The sequence below is a fragment of the Gopherus flavomarginatus genome, chromosome 19 (assembly GCF_025201925.1).
Source record: "Gopherus flavomarginatus isolate rGopFla2 chromosome 19, rGopFla2.mat.asm, whole genome shotgun sequence".
Classification (NCBI taxonomy): domain Eukaryota; kingdom Metazoa; phylum Chordata; order Testudines; family Testudinidae; genus Gopherus; species Gopherus flavomarginatus.
Genome location: NC_066635.1, coordinates 15,271,177 through 15,288,692, shown reverse-complemented (window position 1 = coordinate 15,288,692; position 17,516 = coordinate 15,271,177). Strand labels below are relative to the sequence as shown.

The 17,516-nt window shown below is 42.7% G+C and overlaps 2 protein-coding genes across 2 annotated transcripts in view; one reads left to right on the top strand and one right to left on the bottom strand.

Annotated features, from left to right (window-relative positions):
* Positions 1 to 9,610, bottom strand: part of CCDC92B (coiled-coil domain containing 92B) — a 52,181-nt gene extending 42,571 nt beyond the window's left edge. The window contains exon 1 of the mRNA XM_050929170.1: positions 9,522 to 9,610. Coding sequence (XP_050785127.1) covers positions 9,522 to 9,575 — 54 coding nt within the window. The 5' untranslated portion in view covers positions 9,576 to 9,610. The remainder of the gene's footprint in view (positions 1 to 9,521) is intronic.
* Positions 1 to 17,516, top strand: part of RAP1GAP2 (RAP1 GTPase activating protein 2) — a 322,912-nt gene that overhangs the window by 53,412 nt on the left and 251,984 nt on the right. The gene's annotated exons all lie outside the window — the stretch shown is intronic.

The window sequence follows — 17,516 nt, the reverse complement described above, 5'->3', positions numbered from 1 at the left end:
AAATTCTAGCATTTTTTCCAAATCTAATAAAATCCAGGTCTATATAAGTTTGACTTCCCAATTATTCCTATTTTTCTGTGTGGAAGCAATATAACTTCTTAGTCTTGTTCGTTAGTTTTCTCTGGTAAATCCATCCCATTTCAGAATATTTAGGCTGGGAACAAAAATATCACTAGCATTTTCATCCCATTCAAAATATGGCACTAGCAGCTGGATGTTAATAGATCATCAAACTGTGACCCATTCTTAACCATCTTACCGTTGATCACTTCTAACTAAAATAATGTGCAAAGCTGAAAGCATGGCATGATGATGGCACACAACAATTTCAGCTGAGCTAGCAATTCTTTTTATTTGCTATCTTGTAGATATCTAATAAGTGCTCATTGAATGCTAGGGGGATATTTTATTTATGGCTGTGTGTTTGTTACAGTAGCTGTGGAATCATTTTTAATGGCTTCTGTGATTATAATGCATTTGCCCATAAATTCTCCGTTTTCCTGGCTCTATTGTCCAGGCATCAGAGACTATGCAAATGCAAATCCTATTGCAGCAAAGGACAAATTCTGCTCTCTCTTAACCTGGTATTAATCTAGACTAATTCCACTGCCTCTAGATTTATGGAGATGTAACCAAGATCACAATTTGCCCTAAAGTGAATATCAGGAAATTCATAAAAGTGAAATGTATCCAGATTTTTTAACAGGGTTTCTCAAGGGAAGCTGTGGGAATCACAGCTCTGGAAACATCTGTCACTAGGCTGGACAGAGCACTTAACACTGTAGATATGTGTACTTATTTTCAAGTGACATTGTCCTGTCTACATTAAATGTCTTTACTAGAATTGGTTGAAAATTTTTCCATTAAAGCTATTTTCCACTTGAACATAGCTTCCCCACCCCGCCTGGGGGGAGAGAATGAATTAAAACCCCTCTGTGATATTTCCTCAGTAAACATTAAATCAAGGAGCCTGGTTTTGCTTTTTTCAAAAATTTTAATGGACACTATCACCACTTTCTAACTAGCTCTAGCTTCCAGTGATATGGTTCTCTGACCTCTAGTATAGATACAGCTGGAATTTTACCTGAGTAAGGACTGCAATCTTTGCTCCAAGTCCATTAGAAGCCTGAACACACTCCACTGATTACCCCAGTGTAAATGAGGAATAATTCCAATGAAGTCAGGGGAACAGATGGGGTGGGGGGACCTCCGGAGGCCTGGGTTCTACTACTGACTCCACTGCTGGGTATCCTTGGGTGAGTCACATCAGAGCCATGCCTCAGTTTCCCCATGTGTAACATGGGGATAAAGTGCTTTGAGATCTACTGATTGAAAAGCCCTACATAAGAGCGAAGTATTTATTAATTATTAAACTAAATGCAGTTCATAGACTATCAGGGTTGGAAGGAACCTCAGGAGGTCATCCAGTCCAACCCCCTGCTCAAAGCAGGACCAATTCCCAACTAAATCATCGCTGCCAGGGCTTTGTCAAGCCTGACCTTAAAAACCTCTAAGGAAGGAGATTCCACCACCTCCCTAGGTAACCCATTCCAGTGCTTCACCACTCTGAGTCAGGGGCAGCTCTAAACACTTCGCCGCCCCAAGCAGAGCAGCATGCCGTGGGGGCGCTCTGCCGGTCACCGGGAGGGCGGCAGGCAGCTCTGGTGGACCTCCCACAGGCGTGCCTGCGGAGGATCCGCTGGTCCCGCGGCTTTGGTGGACTTCCAGCCGCCAGAGCCGTGGGACCAGCGGATCCTCCGCAGGCACGCCTGTGGGACGTCCACTGGAGCCACCTTCCGCCCTCTCGGCGACCAGCAGAGCGCCCCCCGCGGCATGCCGCCCCAAGCACACACTTGGTGTGCTGGGGCCTGGAGCCACCCCTGCTCTGAGTGAAAAACTTTTTCACTCAAATATCCAACCTAAATCTCCCCCACTGCAACTTGAGACCATTACTCCTTGTTCTGTCACCAGGTACCACTGAGAACAGTGTAGATCCATCCTCTAGGGAACCCCCTTTCAGGTAGTTGAAAGCAGCTATCAGCTCCCCTCCCCCCATTCTTCTCTTCTGCAGGCTAAACAATCCCAGTTCCCTCAGCCTCTGATCATAAGTCATGTGTTCCAGCCCCCTAATCATTTTTGTTGCCAGTTACACTGGTACAACACCAATATGAAGTTAGAAACAAGATCTATGGCATTTAAACCATTAAATATTGGAAGATGTATCGTGCTCCTTTGACTGACTGGCACAGTGGCTGACCTAGTTCTTATAGGCACTGATGCAGCAAAGCACTCAGAGAGATTTCCCAAGACAGAAAGGTGCCCAACTCCTATTTGAACTTTTGGAAATCTCCCCCTTAAGCATGTGCTTGACTTCAGTAGGACTACTCACCTGCTCCAGGCACATGCTTCAGTGCTTTGCTGAACAGAGGCCTTAGAGCTGGACTTCTTCACAACTTCTAAGTTTTAGGGAGCTGCTGTATCACCAGGGTGTGTGGTGTGCATGTGTGAAATTGCTGTGTTGATTGTGTTGACACGACAGGCACTTAGTTCATTGGAACACCATGGCATCATTGATAAGAAGGCACAGTCATGCTGCTGTCACAACGGGCAGACAGCAGAGGAGCCAGAGGTGGACAAGCTCTATTGAGTCATCATCTGCATTAGCTGGTAGAGGAGGAGGTTAGGGTTAGGGTCAGACCAGAGTTGAAATGCAATGATATGGGGATAGCTCAGTGTGGCATGAGAGTTTCTCAGGGCTGCCACTCTGTCACCTTTCACAAGCTCTAAACCCACTCTTCAAATGTTTTCATTTTAAAGATATGAATCTTCTGTTCCCCTTCTATTTATTGTGCTTTTATATGTTATGAGTAACAACGTAAGGGCCAATAACCATTATAAAGGCTGTAATTCAATCTCCCCGTTCTGATAACGTTTATAACCTGCTCAGTACTTGTTTATATTATTGGAACCCTCTGGCTGACTGCCACTGCAAAACAGTAAATCTGCCCATCCATTAACCTACCTGGATTGCTTAAGAATTTTTAAATCTGATGCTCAGTGAATGATTGTCTCCTTTCTTTTTTCTCTTTGCCTTTACTGTAGAGAGAGTGACAATTCATTGAGCATTTAGTTCAATGAATATAGGTGAATTGTCAATTCACAAGATTTAACTGCCATGCCATGTTGCAAGATGGGGGAACTAGCACAGGTAATTCCTGATGTAAAGTATTTTTTTCCTGTTGGCCAAGGAACAGCTGATCATGTTTTGCCCTTCTGTAGCATCTTCCATTCAATTATCTCAAAGCACTTTACTTTGAGGACCCTGGACTGCTTCACAAACACTAACAAACTCATAGCCACCTTTGGGGGCAGGGGGTTAGGTACATACCTATATCCCTGTTTTCTATAGGAGTGCTGAGGCACAGAGAGGTTAAGGGTCTGATCTTCGGAGATGCTGAGCACCAGTGCTGCTTTCTCATTGACTCACCATTGAGGTGGCGAGTATATAGTAGCTATGAAAATCGGGTACCAAGAGCTGGATCCAATGCCCGTCAAAGTCAACAGAAGGCCACCTCAGTGGGCAGTGGCTCAGTCCCTACATGACTCGCTTGTGGTCACACAGGCAATCTTGGCAGAGTTAGGAAGAGAAGCAAGGACTCTTGTACAGTCTTGGTCCAACACTTCTCTATCACTTGAAGTCTTTACATTGAGACCAGATGCCTTTCTAAAATATGTGCTCTGATTCAACCCCAGCTACTGGGCTTGATTGAATGATCACAATGGTCTCTTCAGGTCTTAATCTCTGAAAGTCCCCCTCACTATTGGTTCAATGTACATGTTAATTAAGTGCAAAATCTTTGATTTATTGGCAGGCAAATGTCTGCAAAGGATTTTTTTTTTAAATCAACCATTTTTAAACCCCAGGCAGGAGCCTGATCCCAACTAAACTGAAGAATTCTGAACAGATTTATTACTAGTAGATAAAGTCCTCATGCTGACTATTTGGAATACAACATAAACTTTGCTGCTTAAGTTAGTGGCCCAGGCAGGGTTCTTGTTACGGCTATGAATTTTTGGGCATCAGTCCTGCAGAGGGAACCAGGCAGGTTTGTAAAGGTATAATAGCATTTGTACACAGATCCCTTTGCAAGATTGGGCCTTTAGTCATTAATCATGCATGCCACTTTGTTCAATTAAAATTTAATATCTCTAGGTTGGACCTATCTTACTTTCCTTTTTAAAATAGTACAGAAATGGACCTGATCCCCTCTCACAGGCAAAACTCCATTTTCTCCAAGATTCTCTGCTTTAAGTTAAGGAGATAGGCATTCAGCCAGATTATTTAGGTGTCTAAAGATGCAGTTGGGCGCCTAGTTGAATTTTCAAAAGTGCTTAAGTAAGTTAGGTGCCAATTCCTATTGAAATCAAGGGGAGTTAGCTGCCTAGACAGCTCCATGAGGTTTTTCAAAAGCACCTATCTGCATCACTAGGCATCTTTTGAAAATAACCACTGAGTACCCAAATACCAGTCAATGAAAGGTGTATGCCTCACTCCTCTAATGCTCCTGTGAAATTCTTAGTCCTAATATTTGAGTAGAAAACAAGCCCATATTGTGGCTCTTTAATGTAATATTGCACTGAAATATCTGCACATTTTCAGACAGGAAAAATGGAACTAGGTTCTCCATTGTGAAAATATGTGCAGTAGAAACACAGTTGCCTTTCCAGGTGAGATCTAATGAGTTATGTAGGGAGTTACAGTTGTAGCAAAATTTTGGAATAAAAATCCAAGAAAAACTGTTATTTCTCCTTGGTTTGGGGAAATGTTTTGCACCTCCTGGGTTTCTGATTTGATATCTCCTTTCTAGCCTCCTTTCTAGCCGGCTTCCATTTTGGTAACATGTAAACACTACTCCTCTCTTCTCAGTTAAGTAGCTCATAATTGGTGAAATTCACCCGTTTTGAAGGCTTAAATAGATCTTAAGTGGTGCTTAGATCTTGGGCTGGCAATTTCTCTGGATAAGTTGCTGTCTGTCTGTTCTGTGTGGACGAAGTCAAAGGTGTCCAGTTTACATAGTGTCTGATCCTTCAGCACTGGTCATTGGGAGTTTTGCTATTGGCTTCAGTGGGAGCAGGATTAGGGCCTTCTTGAGACATTTCTTATCAATGAAAAAACAAAACTGGGTCCTCCCCACCTGAAGTTTTGTACCCTTTAGTGTTTTAATATCTCTTCTGATACATGGGGAATGGTTCAAATCTACACAAGCCATTTGAGAAGATAGTATTGGTATTCGTGCACACTTCTTCTTGGTCATGGGTAAAACTTCAAAATGTGCCCAAGTGCCATTTTCAAATGGGCCTTAGGGACTTAGGCACCTTCAAAAATGTTACTTTGCATTAGCAACTAAGCGTGGACATTGGGATACTCTGGCATCTCCACTGACTCATTGGATGGCCCTGGGCAAGGCATAGGCCTAGATTTTGAAAGGTATTTAGGCACCTGAATGTGCAGCTAGGAGTCTGGTGGGATTTTCAAAAGTGCCAGTATGCCTAACTCACATTGATTTCAGTGTGAGTTAGAAGTGTAAATACCTTTTGAGGATCTGGTGCTCTTGATACTTCTGAAAATCCCACTAGGGGCTTTTCATAGCCTCTGCTTCTTTAGGTATCTAAATACCTTTCAAAATCTGGCCATTTATGTACTTCAGTGCCCCCAAAGATAAAATGAGGTTAATCCTTACTTATAACACACAATGATTGTGAGGGTTAACTGAAAGTGGCCTGAATTTCTGGGATACTGAGCACCTGCAGTTCATATTGCGGTCAATAGGAGTGCGTGCTCAAGGCCTCTGAAAATAAACCTGATGGGTTAGGTGCCTAAAGATGACTTTAGTTACCAGACATTAGGCACTCAAGCTTGAAAACTGTGGCCAGAACATTCCATACTCCCTATTGTTGGTCAGCTTGGTAGGAGGGATCATTAGAAGGTGATGTGCTTTTTATTCCTCCAAAAGAGGTGCTTTTATAAAGCCATGTTTTTTGAAACCTAGGCGCTTTTTATTTTTTAAGTTTAAATAATAGATGAAGCAGATATGTCATGGTCATCCCTTCCAATGCATGCAGATCTAGGAACTGGGTTTCAGTTTATATGGATTATACTCGTAAAAGAGCAACCTTTCCTTCCATCATCCTGCTCCTAAAGGAGGAGGCATCTAGAGCACTGGGCAGCATACTAATGAAGACAAGGAAGGATTTTTGAAGAGGGGAAAGAAGTAGAATCTTTCACATCAGTGTTCCAAATTCAGATCCAGCTCATGTGGGCAATGATTTAAAGGTCAGACCATTGGGTAGCTGTTCAGTAGCCTCGTGAAATGAGTGTGGTCTGTCCAGTTCCCTTTGGACTAGTAAAGCCAGATTCTCATCAAACTGGCAGCTTAGAAGGGACCTAAGAGTAGGTGGAACAGGCCCTTAGTATCAGTGAGAATCTGGCCCCATAGGCTCCACATTAACACTTTTATTGATTAAATGTCAATATTTTGCACTTTTGGCTTTTCAAAGCTTTATGTAAAAACGCTCCTGAGTTGACACTCATTAGCATGCTTGTTGGCAGTCTCAGCAGCAGGACCAAGGTTTCAATGGGCATGGAGAATTCACACTACTCTCGCCCCTAGAAATGATCCTTCCTAGGCAGTGCTGAGAGACATTGGTAGAGCCATGCGGAGAAAGTTTGTCTGTTGCAACTCATGCTATACACTACTCCACCAACATGCCTGACCTGGAGGGAGTTCATACTGCACAGGTTCTTTAGGTAAGCAGAGGATTTGTGCTGGTGAAATATGCCACACTAAAATAAACCAACTAGAAAAGAGCAGTGGTTCTCAAACTCTGTTTTGATGACCCCTTTCACACAGCAAGCCTCTGGGTATGACCCCCCCTTATAAATTAAACATTTTTAAAAAATATTAAACACTATTGTAAATGTTGCGGGTGGAGGCTGACCAGCTCGTGACACCCACATAATAAGCTCATGACCCTTTGAGAGGTGTCAACCCCCAGTTTGAGAACCCCTGGAAAAGAGGATCAGTTCATTTTAGTTTGGTCTCATGGTTAAGGCATTGGACTGGGTCTCTGGAGGTGTGGGTTCAGTTTCCAGCTTGGCCACAGACTCCCTGTGTGACCTTGGACAAGTCACTTAATCTCTCTCTCATTTCCTCATCTGTAAAATGGTGGTGATACTTCCTCTCTTTCACCCTCTGTCTTATCACTTGAAACTGTAAACTCTTGGGGGCAGGCACTGTCTCTTACTGTAGGCACATGCAGTACCTTGCACAATGGGGCCCTGATCTGTATCTGCTACTGTAATACTAATTAATAATAGTTAAAGTAATTCAATCAGTGTTTGAAAAATAGATGGAATGATCAGTGCAGTTTCTAATCTACTAATGGATGGCTCTTATTGTATAGTCAGCTCGTCTAAGACTAAGTCTACATGAGCTAGAGGTGCGATTCTCCTGCTTATGTACACACACTTGCTCTAGCTCAAGTATAAAGAGCAGTCTAGCCACGGCAGCAGCAGAGGCAGAGCTTAAGTAGGTCTGTACTCAGCGCGGCTAAACTGTTTATACTCCTGTGAGCTTGATGAGAACTAGCATGACTATGTGTACACAAGCAGGGAAATCACACTCCTGGCTCATAGTGTAGATGCAGCCTAAGATGATGCTTTCAGGCTAACATTATACTGAATACCAAAACGCTGGCTAAACCAAAGGAAAAGATTTAATTTCTGATCATGCATTTCTAGTGTGTGTGTGTGTGTGTGTGTGTGTGTGTGTGTGTGTGTGTGTGTGTGTGTGCATATAAAATGTGTTTGGTATTTGTGTATGCAGACCAAGGTTCAATACACTACTAAGGCCCAACCTTTACTCATGTAAATTGTATCCTCATAAATGCTAAGCTAGCTAGTTTAGCAGTCAGGGGATTTACTCAAGGGGCCAGATCTTTCAGACGTTAGTTCCCTAATCTCTCCCACTGCATTTTCCTAAAATAACACACACACTCCCCAGCATAATTACTGATATATTATATACATCTACAGCACCTTTGATTTGAAGATCTCAGAACATTTTATATAATACTTTGCACTGATATTGTGAGGCTTAATCTTTTTCCTTTTGGGGAAAGTTAAGGACAGGGAGGTTTAGTGAGTTCCCAGGGTCCCAGAGGCCGTGGCAAAGCTAGGACCAGAAACGGGAGGCAAAATCCGGGCACACACCCCCACCCCCAGTGCTGTCAATGGCAAAACCTTCATTGACTTTAATGGTGCCAGGATTTCACCTAAAGATTCCTATTCGCTAGTCTTATTATCACTTGTATTTTATTTAAAGCTTACATCAGGGTAAATGTGAATGAAAAAGCTGTTTCCTATCAATTATTTAAACATTCCTGCCTGAGTAACAGCCGACTGCTGATGTCTTTTATTTCACTGCATAAGTTAAACACACAAGGCCAACTTCTGTTCTCTTGGGCTTCACTGGAATTACTCTAGGTTCAAGTTAGCATTGCTGGGAGCAGAATTTGGGCCACAATCAGTACTGTGCAGAGATCATAAGAAGTGATTCCTTTGGCCTGATCGTGCACTCACTGAATTCAGTGGTGAAACTCATGGACTCTACCTATTTTCACCAGCAATTGCAGAGTCTCATGCACTTCTGAAACCGTTATCTTCACCAGCAGTTCCAGGAAGAAAGAGCCATCAGCCCCTCTGCCAGGGGCTAGGCAACTTCTAACACTGCACCAAGAAGGCCTCCAGGCGGAAAAGTTCCCCTGGGTTACACAAGCCCCCTTTGCTGCTGTAGGTCTAAAACCCGACTGCATATCCTCTGGGGAGATGTTAGCCCTAGAAAAGCTAAATTTGTGCTAGCTGTCTGATTCCTGCAGGAAAGGACTGCAGCTTGGAACCACCTTAAAGCCCTTCATTAGCTAGAGAGCACAAGGGAATGCTCTCAGGTGGGGTGGAGAGAAAGGGGGTTTATAAAGGCTTTTAATAACTTAGCATTAGCTGGGATATCAGAGCCATCAAACAGCTGGGGTTCACCACCCACCCCCTGCGCACCTTGCACCATCCCAGCCTCAGTGAAATGGGCCCTGTGGGGACTCAGAGCATGGTTTGAATTAGACAAGTTAGTGTTAGGGTCACTGAACAGGCTCTGAACCCATTAGATTTTAGACTTTAATTTCTTTTCTGAGTTTAACCAGGCACTAAAGGTGCTCCCCCAACCCACAGCCTATTCTAAAGGAGAGCATGGATCTGAGCATCACACAAAATCATCCTGTGCTGCGTCCTGATCATCAGTTCTAAAGCTGCTCAGGATCTCAGTCCCGCTCAGCTAAGGACACTCATTAACACCGGGAATCCCCATGCAATCATGCCCTCCCTGGTTTTCTGTGTCTCACCTCAGCCCCCTCCTCCAGATCTCCCCTGCTAACCCCTCCCCCCACAACATGCCCATTATTTCTCTTACCTGAGAGGAAAGAGGAGGTGACAGGAGAAGGTGCTGGCAGTTGCAGGGTGTCATCCAGGGAGGTGTTGCACAGCTGCTGAACAAGGACAAAGCTTAGAAAAGCTAGTGCAACCTCCAAGCGTTCACTCGCATCCCCAACCCCCCCCCAAATCCTCAGATAGGGGACACTGCACCCCTCACAGCCCCTCTCTCCCTCCTGCCCTAGATCTCCTCCAGATTTCCCTGGCGCCCTGCCTCCGAAGTTGCAGTCTCCATGGCAGAGCGGAGCCCGGCTCCCCCCCAGCGCAGAGGACGGGGGTTGCAAGCTGCAGGCCCCTGGCTCCCGGGGAGCGCAGCTTCCAGCCCGCTAAGGCGTAAACACACAGCAACGTGACCGGAACTGGTGAGCTCAGAGCCGGGCTGTCTGCACAGGCGGGGAGGGGGTGGCTCCACTGACAACCTCAGAGTGATGCAATCATCCCCTGGCGCCTCCCGGGAGAGGTGCCCGCTGCACCGGAGGATGCTGATTCAGCACTGGCGGGGGTGGGGGGCGGGAAATCACCCCAGAAAGGAAGCTGCCTGGGTGGGAGCCATTAGCTCCCGCCAGCCGCCCCATGGCTTGCAGATCTGCTGGGCTGTCCCCTATCCGATCCCAGCAATGCCGAAACCAGTCCCTGTGCACGGTCCATCTCAGCAAAGGCCTTGGCATCGCAGTGTAACAGCTGATCCGGGGGAAGGCAGACTAGAACTCCGCTCCCACTGCTGTCCAGGGTGCTGAAAAGTCTCCCGCGTGAAGGAATCCCTCTCCTCCAGCCACCCATCGCCTTGGCAAATGCCTCCGGAGTTGCGTTCAGCTCATGGTTGCTCGACCACTTCCCACCGCGTTTTCAGCCGTTTTTTTGGAAGATGTTCAGGACGCTAATCTTGCCTTCAATAAATAAATAAAAAATAGCTCCCAACCTTGTGGGATTTAATGGCTAGCACAGGAGGAAGCTGCTGCTGCTTCCAGCGGTTTAGCTACTCTAAAGTGTAAGGCCACATATTTATTGTTCAGGGTATAAAGTGTGCCCAACAAATATGGCACAGGAGAAGGATTTTTAAAATACCAGTGGGAAGAGTGTGTGTGTGTGTAGACTTGGAGACAGTGTTCAGGTCTGTTCCCCTCACCTCTGGAGTTGGTTTAGAAAAAGCCAGAAAAATTAAAAAAAAAAAAAAAGTGAAAAATGGGTGGGGGAAGGGGAATTCCTTGATAATGTCTAGAGAATTGTTTACCTCCAGTTTGCTGCAAGTTCTATTCAAACACTTTCTCTATATATGTATACATACAAATGGAGCTACTCTGATCTGGCCTAGTGAGTGATATTCTTGGAATCCATGTGTGGGGTTTCATAATATAGATCTGATTATTATACACACGCAGTTACCAAGAATTAATTTTTTACTAGACCAGATCCTCCGCTGGTGTAAATCAATCAATTGACATCACTAGATTGACAGCAATGCATAGTCACATCAGCTGAGGCTCTGGCCCACTGAGGTCATTCAACCATGAAAAGTGTTCCAAAACCCCACAAAAATGCAACACTTCCCAATGGGCTTCTTAAGGCAAAGGCTAGAGAAAATAGACAAGTTTTCCAGCCAATTCAAGATTTGTTAAAGAGCCCCTAGCATCAGTCAATTAAATGTTCTCACTCTTTAGGGTGGGATTGCAAGTCATTTTGTGTGATGCTTAAAATTTGTCTAGGGAGAGTTTCCTAGAAGCTACAATCAGAAAACCTGTTTGTTGCTGCCTATCGATTATGGGCATTGCAACTATAATAAATACATCACACTTTTCAGCTTTTCATTCATAGATCTCAACGCAGTTCACAAAGGTGAGCAAAAAATGATGCTCTCCATTTAACAATTGGGGAAACCAAAGTGAAGTGACTTGCCCGAGGTCTCGACCCAGATCCTCAAAGGCATTTAGGCACTTAACTCCCATGAGATCTTTGAGGATCTGGGCCACAGTGACCAAGCCAGGAATTGAGAGAAAGGGGTAAATCCTCAGCTGGTGTAAACTCTCATTGCTCCATTGATTTCAGTGATGGACTAGGTGTAATTTCATAGGTGTCTGCCATCTCAGGGATGTTGTTGTTGATGATCATAATAATAATTACTATTAATAAGCAGAAGGCCAGATCCTTCACTGGTGTAAATCAACACAGCATTACTGAGTGGGGTAATGACCTGGCTGAGAGTTTGGAGTCAATTTATTTTATGGAGCAAGCTTAATTTACACTTAACCAGAACTGATCAAATAAAGGAAAAATATTAGTGAATAATTATTAAGGGGGGATGGGACCCTCTATTTTCAATTAATTATTCAAGCTTATCTATTTAAGACCCAGTCTCCAGCAAATGTAATGGAGAGCTCCATCTCTTCCCCACACACATCCATTCATGCCTGCTCCTGTGGGCTTTTCTCCAAATGAGGTGCTTAAAAAAAATGAGTTCCTTTTGGAATGCTGAGTTAAGTGATGGATTAAAATGAGCATAATGATGATGTCCTAATTCAGAGAAATGTTGTTGCATTATTACTGCCATCCTCACATTTGTAACGATCAGATCCACATTGGCCAATGCATAATTTATTTCTATTCGTAATTTGCTCTGCAGGAAAGGTTATTTTTAGTGTCTCATTTTCCCTTCTCTAAATTATTTTATCCTGAAAAACTACGAATTGTATAAATGCAAGGGGATGATTTCTGAATGCATCATGTTTCACTAGATTTGTACAATCGTCATTGATTTTTCCACTGTATAAAAGACAAATCTGCAAACAATCAAGGTCAGACATTCAGGGACAGACAGATGCCTCCTAAATGAGGTCATTGTTCCAGGATACACTTAGACTGAAGAGAGGGGCGGTAGTGGAATACGATCTCTCCTTTGTGTCCAGAATTAAGTGTGGATAAAGCATACCGCCTCTGTAGTGATTACCTAGCAGCTTGGATTCAGCTGTAATGTGCACATGCTATTAACACATTTTTTAAGATTGTTTCTCTAGCAGTTTTGTAGTGTACTAGATTAACAGGCTCTTCATTACTCCCAAAGAGCTGAGTCTCAATTTTTAATTGGAGTATGACAAAGGTCCTTCAGCTAAAGCCTCCAGACAGTGCCCATTACCTAGTAACATTTCAAACCAAACAATGACCATGGTGATTCTTCCTAGAGTGTCCTGTTTATGTTAATCAGAGTCTGCTTTACTGACGGGTATGAGAGTGATCTGGCTGGGATCAGTACTATGGGGAAAGTCACCGCTATGCAGAGTCCTTGCACAAATCTTATGCCAAATTAAAGTTCCATTTAAGCCCTCAAACATTCACTCTATTTCTAATCAACCTATATTCTATTTAATTGAATACATATTAATTACATTACATTGAATACATAGAAATGACTTCACTATTGCATAATTTTTCTTGGATTTAAAGGATAACAAAGCTCTGGAATAAAGATATTATAAAAAAAAGTTTCCAGTGACACACTAATAAAAAAATAAATCTGAAGATACTTCAATGTCAAGAACAAATTACTGGTTCACCTAAACCACTTGGCAGATAATGTGCTGCTGTACTCCACAGAATGAGATTTCTGCAGTTTATTGGGTGAGTATCCTCCTCAGGGGAACCCCTTCGATAGAGTGGAACCTCTTGTAAGAAAGTTATTATAGGCTAAGTAATGGTCCCATTGAAATCAAGAGTAGTTCAGCCATTGACACCAATAGGATCAGCTATGGCCTGATATACACAGGTTCACTATAACTAGAATTACAGTCTATCCTCTGCAATGCACTGAAGGAACTAGAGAGTGCAGTGCCCAATTCTGGAAACATTTGCTATTCAGTGTTGTGTTTACTGTGTAGTAAGTGTATGCATAAATGTACCCTTTGGATTGACTTCCCTGGAGACAGAATTGCTCTATTGCTCGTCACCAGCGGATTTCTTTGCTGATGTTCATTGCTTTTTATGTTGAAAGCAGTCCTATAAGAGTTCCATAAATCTCTAAGAAATAAATAATGCAGTAAATATAGGGGAATTTTGTCTGGATTTCATGCAGTCTAGCATACTAGGCAGTTCCTTGCCTGACACTGACCTCTAGTGGAACTGACATAATATTCAATTATGACCCAGCTTATTCAAAACTATCACAGAAATTCAGTTCTGCACTACTACATTACCAATCCAAGGCCCTAGTTCTCCAATGAACCCTGTGGCAAAATCTGTCTCTGCGAAGTTCACTGTAGCATGAAGCCCTAAACTCCTTTGATTACGACTAATATATTGTGGCTAACATTTTCAAAAGTCCCTAAGTCCTATTTTCAAAGTGATTTAGATGCCTACAACCCACTGACTTTCAATCTAATTTTTTTGAGTTAATTGTGAGTTAACTGCAATTAATTGACAGCCCTAAAAATATATAATCGTGTGTTTAAAAAATCATGATTAATCAGTTTTAATTGCACAGTTAAACAATAGAATGCCAATTGAAATTTATTAAATATTTTTGGATGTTTTTCTACTTTTTCCAGTATATTGATTTCAATTACAACACAGTATACAAAGTAGACAGTGCTCACTTTATGTTGTTTTTGATTACAAATATTTGCACTGTTAAAATGGCAAACAAAAGAAACAGTATTTTTCAAGTCACCTCATACAAGTTCTGTAGTGCAATCTCTTGATTATGAAAGTGCAACTTACAAATATAGATTTTTTTTTGTTGTTGTTACATAACTGCACTCAAAAACAAAGTGAGGTAAAACTTTAGCGCCTTCAAGTCCACTCAGTCCTACTTCTTGTTCAGCCAGTCAAGTTTGTTTACATTTATGGCAGATAATGCTGCCCGCTGCTTATTTACAATGTCACCTGAAAGTGATAACAGGCGTTCACATGGCACTTTTGTAGCTGCTATTGCAAGGTATTTATGTGCCAGATATGCACAGCATTTGTATGCCTACATTGTGGTATGTACAATTTCTAGAGAGAATAATATATTACCCTATTCCATCACCAAGGCCCCAGCTCTGAAAACACATAAGCATGTGGTTAACTGCACAATCGGGGACTGAAGGACCAATGTTACTACTGCCATTAAACATTGTAAGGCACTTCAGAAAATTGTACCCAGCATCACTTTAGCATTAGGGAGCCACCATACTTCTCATTTACTTTGGTTTTGTTATATCTACAATTAGTGTGACCAGACCCTGACTCTGACAGTTATGGGCCTTGATCCTGCAAATCTTTATGCACGTGCTTAATTTTAAGTACACGAGCAGCCTCAGTTACTTTAGTTGGACTATTAGTGTGCATAAAGGCACAAATAGAAACTAAGCACCTACCTCCTGTTGGAAGACTGAGAGTTGGATGCCTAAATGCCATTTGTGCCTTTGAAAATCTGAATCTTTGCAAGTTCATGGTCCTATAGCTAGTTGGTCAGTTGTACTTGACTGCAAATTTAAATTTTCTAACCTCCCAGTATTTCAGAGGTGCTGAGCATATACATCTAGAGTGACCAGATGTCCTGCTTTTATAGGGACAGTCCTGATTTTTGGGTCTTTTTCTTATATAGGCTCCTGTTACCCTCCACCTCCGTCCCGATTTTTCACACTTGCTGTCTGGTCACCCTATATACATCTCACATAGATAAGTGCTTGGCTTCTCTGAAAAGTGAGCTCCAAGCTTTTATCAAACCGGAGATCAGTAGAAATATTTCCATAATTTAAAAAGGAACACAACACAGAAGTTGTTTTTCAACCAATAAACATCCTTCTGTGGTGTTTGTAACCCAAACATTGCACCAAAATAAAACACTATCATTGATGTCATGCTTCCAAGTGACTGTAAACAGAACCTGACTTCATGGCTTTTCTTTAGGCAAACAGAGAAATCACACAGTAAACAAACAGCTTATCCAGTGAAAAATCAACTGGATCAAACCAATGCTTTCTAAGGTGTTATCAGTAACATAGATAAAGGAATGAGTTTATCTGCAGTATTTGGATCTGGACTTTCTGAATGTGAGTAACTTTGTTCAGATGAGCAGTCCCAGAGGGCTTGATCTAACACCCAGAGAAGTTAATGGGAGTCTTTCCAATAGTTTGAATGGGTGTTGGATTGCCAGCTATGTATAACTGTTTGCAGAATCAGATTTTTTTTTATTTTAAAGCAAGCAATGTCCTTTTAAACGGAGAAATTCACGATTAAGATGGCGGTTTCCTTGTTTGGCTATTTAGTACTTTATATTCCTTGCTTTTAAGTTTTCTTTTTTTTTCAGGATTCTCTTCAATGTACCTTTGTTCTTTTGGCTCCAGGCTGTATTATCTTTCCCTCCTAACTCTTTACGACCTGAGTAAGAATTAGATTGCAAATTCTTTGGGGAAGGGAATAGCTTTATTGTTCTGTGTTTGTACGGTGCCTGGCACGATGGGGTCCTGGTCCATGACTGGGATTAGTGCTACAAAGATACAAATTATTAATAAGGATATGACTTCCTGCTCTCTCCCACTCACTCCTTCCTCTGTCTACCTAATCTCCACTCCCCTCTAAAGCAAACCGTTCAAGGGTACTTAAGGGGTATAGGAATGGGATGGGGTGGAGGACACAGTATGATGAAGGATGTTGACCTGCGGCTGATCTGCATATAAATTAGGGGTGGAAGAGGAGTAGGTTGTGTGGGATAGAAGCTCTTACCCAATGAGATGTAATTAGAGTTGAGTGAGTAATTTACACTGGATACTTTATTCAGTGAATTTTGCCTTCTCTTTTGCTTGTGGAACAGCTGTGAGCATGCTGTGATTTCCTCAAATGTATTCATCATTCCAATGTATTCCGGGCTCAACTGTGCAAATGTTTGGGTTACAGGCACTAGGGGGAGGGGAAGTGTTTCTTTGTTTTAAAAGCAAATCTGGCCTGGGGCCATTTGATCTTGTGTAGGTCCAATTCCTGATGCTATCCAGAAAATTGAAACTCTTTCTAATTGTGCTGAGGCTGTTGCTGAAAGAAATGGATCCTGTATTGTAGCTAGAACCCTTCAGTGGGAAGTCAGTCCAAAAACACACAGACAAGGAAGCCCAGGTCCAGATTCTGATTCTTTTAGTTATGCTGAGTAACACCTTACTCCAGAGTGGTCCCATTGATATCAAACAGGCCACTGATAGGGTAAGGTTCTTCTCAACATCACTAAAGGTATTGGAATCTGGCCCTCAGTTCTATCATGCAAGAAACAGAACCGTTGGGTGAATCAGTAAGAAGTGTGAGGGGGCTTGTCTACATAGAAACTGTGTGTGGCAAGATGAGGTGAAAACGTACGTGCTAGCTTGCCGTGTAATAACTAGCTGTATGGACCCCGCCACTATGCTGAAACAGCAGTAGGTCAGAGTGCACTATGGAACTGCACGGGACTCTCTTTGAATCCTGTCCTGCTATTACGGCAGCAGGTTCTGCAGGGCACACTGGATCCCAGTCCCACTGCAGGGCTCGATTGGCAGGTTCCACACAGCCTCATAGAGTGGGTAAGCAAGGGTGCTGTAGATTCGCTCCGTGGCTTGCTGTCTCCATGAGGACAAGCCCTGTGCTAATCAATGGTACTGCTCTGTATAAAACCCATCACTGGCAGAAACAAGAAGTGTGTGCAGGACTGAGTTTTAAGGCACTGATTCAGCAGGTCACTTAAGTATGCGCTTAACTTAAAGCGTACGAATAGTCCCATTGATGTAAATAAGACTATGCCTGTGCCAAGAATTAAACATGTTTTAAAGTCTCAATTCAACAAAGCCCTTAACATATATTTACTTTTGAGTACATAAATCAGGGCCTGATTCTCAATTATCCTTCAGGCTGGCCTATGCTGAGAAATGTTACTGGTATAATTTCAGTCAGGGTTGTGTTTTCTTTACCAAAATAATTATACTGGTAAAAGCCATAGCATGCGTTTAGTTGCTATGGTACAAAAGGTGCCTTATTTTTATTC